Source organism: Octopus bimaculoides, chromosome 20 (genome assembly GCF_046866305.1).
Source record: "Octopus bimaculoides isolate indiv1 chromosome 20, ASM4686630v1, whole genome shotgun sequence".
Lineage (NCBI taxonomy): Eukaryota > Metazoa > Mollusca > Cephalopoda > Octopoda > Octopodidae > Octopus > Octopus bimaculoides.
The window spans coordinates 42285000-42288001 of NC_142947.1; the positions used below are offsets into that span (position 1 = coordinate 42285000).

The 3002-nt window shown below is 32.6% G+C and overlaps 1 protein-coding gene across 1 annotated transcript in view; it reads right to left on the bottom strand.

Annotated features, from left to right (window-relative positions):
* The window catches only part of LOC106875578 (uncharacterized), a 9487-nt gene extending 7318 nt beyond the window's left edge, over positions 1–2169 (bottom strand). The window contains exon 1 of the mRNA XM_014923787.3: positions 1879–2169. Within this exon, the coding sequence (XP_014779273.1) occupies positions 1879–2022 (144 nt within the window). The 5' untranslated portion in view covers positions 2023–2169. The remainder of the gene's footprint in view (positions 1–1878) is intronic.
* Positions 2170–3002: the final 833 nt, after the last annotated feature.

Genomic DNA, 3002 nt, shown 5'->3' on the forward strand with positions numbered 1-3002 from the left:
GTCATCGCTTTTGGCAGAATTGAAATGACGTAGGTATGTGTATATTTACATACAGGAAGTGAGCGTGGGACCAAACAGGTAATCTCGTTTACTTCCTGTTAAAAAAGAGGGTTCAGAATACAGGAAGAGCTTGGCGCGGATAGTACAAACCAAGAGAGGGAGCTGCATACGGATCGGACCGCTCACCACCTACCTTTAAACAATTGAGGACTGGACATGAAATTATTTGGGTATTATACCTGTTGTTACATAATCTCAATCTTTGAATATTAATTACCTGTTTGAACAATTTCTGTTGCTGCGATCAGAAGTTTACCCCCTTTTTATACATAAGAATTTGCCCGATCGTAACAATACACACACATTTGAATATACATACATATATGTATATATGCTTGTATAAATACATATATATATATATATATATATATATATATATATATATATATACATTTATATTTGTATATTCCCACACATTCAAATATACACATAAACGATACATTCATATATGTTCATGTATGTATACATGGACATGTATACATACACAATGCACATATATGTATAAAGCCTCTTTATGTAAATTATTTTAGCAATAATTGTTAATCTATATTTTACAGCACGCCACAGAATTCATTATTGCTAAGGAATAATAAATCAAATTGTTTCTGTTATACATCTGAACTGCGTATTGTCACTGACAAATAGATTTCTTTCCGTTTTTCAATAATATTAATCACAGAAGCTCTTCAGGATCTTTTATAATTGCTGTCTAGTCTAAAATACTGAATATTTGTTTGAAAATAAACATTATGCAACGTATTATAGATTCATTCACAATTTTCAGATAATGAACAAATTCCGCCAAGGTCATTGCTGCTTTTCATCTTCGGCTCCATAAATTGAAAGGCAGTGAAGCACTGCCCTCGGCGTAATAAGTTTATCCCCTCCCCAGAAATTTCTCTCCATGTGCCATATATGCATGTACATATAATTTCAATTTAATAATAAAATGGTAAAATTAATTAATTACATTAATTAATTTATCAATCAATTAATTAATTACATTAATTAATTTATCAATCAATTAATTAATAACGTTACCAAATAAATCGGTATGTTAAAATAACCTTTTTGGGTAAAATTATGCAAATATTCTATAATTATAAACATAATTATAGTGACGGGTGAGCTAATTGCTTCACAACATACCGAATTTAGAAATAGGAATTAAAAATTCCTTTTCTACTACCGTAAGGATCTCCCAAACAGAAACGCAGTTCGGATGTATAATAGAAATTAGCTGACCCCTAACTACAATTATGTTTATAATTGTAGAATATTTGTATATACAAAGATATATGTATATATAGATATGTAATACATTTATATATATAAATATATAAATATATATAAATATATATATATATATATATATATATATATATATATATATACATATACTACGCGTGCTGTAAAGTTACTGGTGTGATCATCACTAAAGAAATCTGGTTGCGGGTCCAACATTTCGAGTTCTTTTTGCAGGTCTTAGAAAAATTGAAGGACCACTGCAGTAAGAGTATGAATTTGAAAGGGGAATATGTTCAATAAAATCGTAATAAACTGAAACTCCTGTAGTTCCTTTTGAGCAAACCAGCAACTTTTCCGTAACCCCTCGTATATATTATACACACAGACACACACACACATATATATGTATTCACGCATGTATGTATGTATGTATGTGTGTGTGTGTGTGCATGTGTATGTGTATGCATGCATGTATGTATTATGTTGTTATTTATGTATGTATTGATGTATGTATTTCGGAATTTAGCATTTGCATTCGAAATAAGGGAAGGCCCTTCGCTCCTTACTTACTGTGTTTGATTTCTCTTCCATTTTTGTTATCCTTGAATCTTGATATAGTATCGTTATGACCAGAACGAGAAATAATCCAAAAGCTATCAGAGAAGAAATAGAAAAACGTTGCGAAATGTTCCTCGACAATTTTGCGAAGTCCATTCTGATGGTGGTTATCCGTGCAAAATGATATTTCGTGTTGGTTCAATGATAGATCTAAAGTGGATGTAAGCTGAACAGTGTAACTGTCTTCTTACTTTGTTTTATCTATTTCACCCACATCACGTCAGCTCTGCCGAAAATCTAATCGTAAATTCAGGAACCAATGAGATTGATATAACAATAATTGTGGGTGTCTCCTTTTAAATGACACCTTTTGTGATTGGATGGAGATGATCTACGATTGACACACGCAATACTCAGCAAAATATTTTACTGACATCTGCAGAAATTTGCAAAATGAAACAGAAATTCCAGTTTATTTTAGGATTCTAATTTATTTATTTCCTAATGTTTGTATTCATTTTACTTCATTATTTCTCCGTTTTAATATTCATTTAGGAGACTTCTTTGTTCAACATCTGTGCAGACCATTACTGCAAAGCTTTATTTAATGCAGTCGAGTGTTTTTATTGGTTAGTTCATAACAACATGATGTTAAAGATTATTCAAATATATTTACTCTTAATCTAATTAAAATGTTTCTACTGAGAACAAATTAATGATAACCAAAATTTTCTATCTATGTGTGTGTGTGCGCGCGCATGTGTGTATTGTGTGCGTGTGTGTGTGTGTGTGTGTGTGTGTGTGTGTGTGTGTGTGTGTGTGTGTGTGTGTGTGTGTGTGTAGTTTCATTAGAATGGAAGTATTCCAACACCGAGACAGCCGGGTAGGGAACACAATGTATATGAGACGTCGCCGGTATGACTCGTCTCCGAATGGTTAATCTGTAGCAAGTGACACAGCCTCAAAGAGCTACAGTGGCCTTCGCATGGTTTTATTTAGAATGGATTATAAAAATGCATTCAAAGTTAACCGTCATCGATGACAGATGGGGGTCCACTACGCTCACAAACTTCAAGTCTCAGGTCTCCACTGCGAATTCGTTTAAACCATTTTCGAGCTGACCACTCACTGGTCAT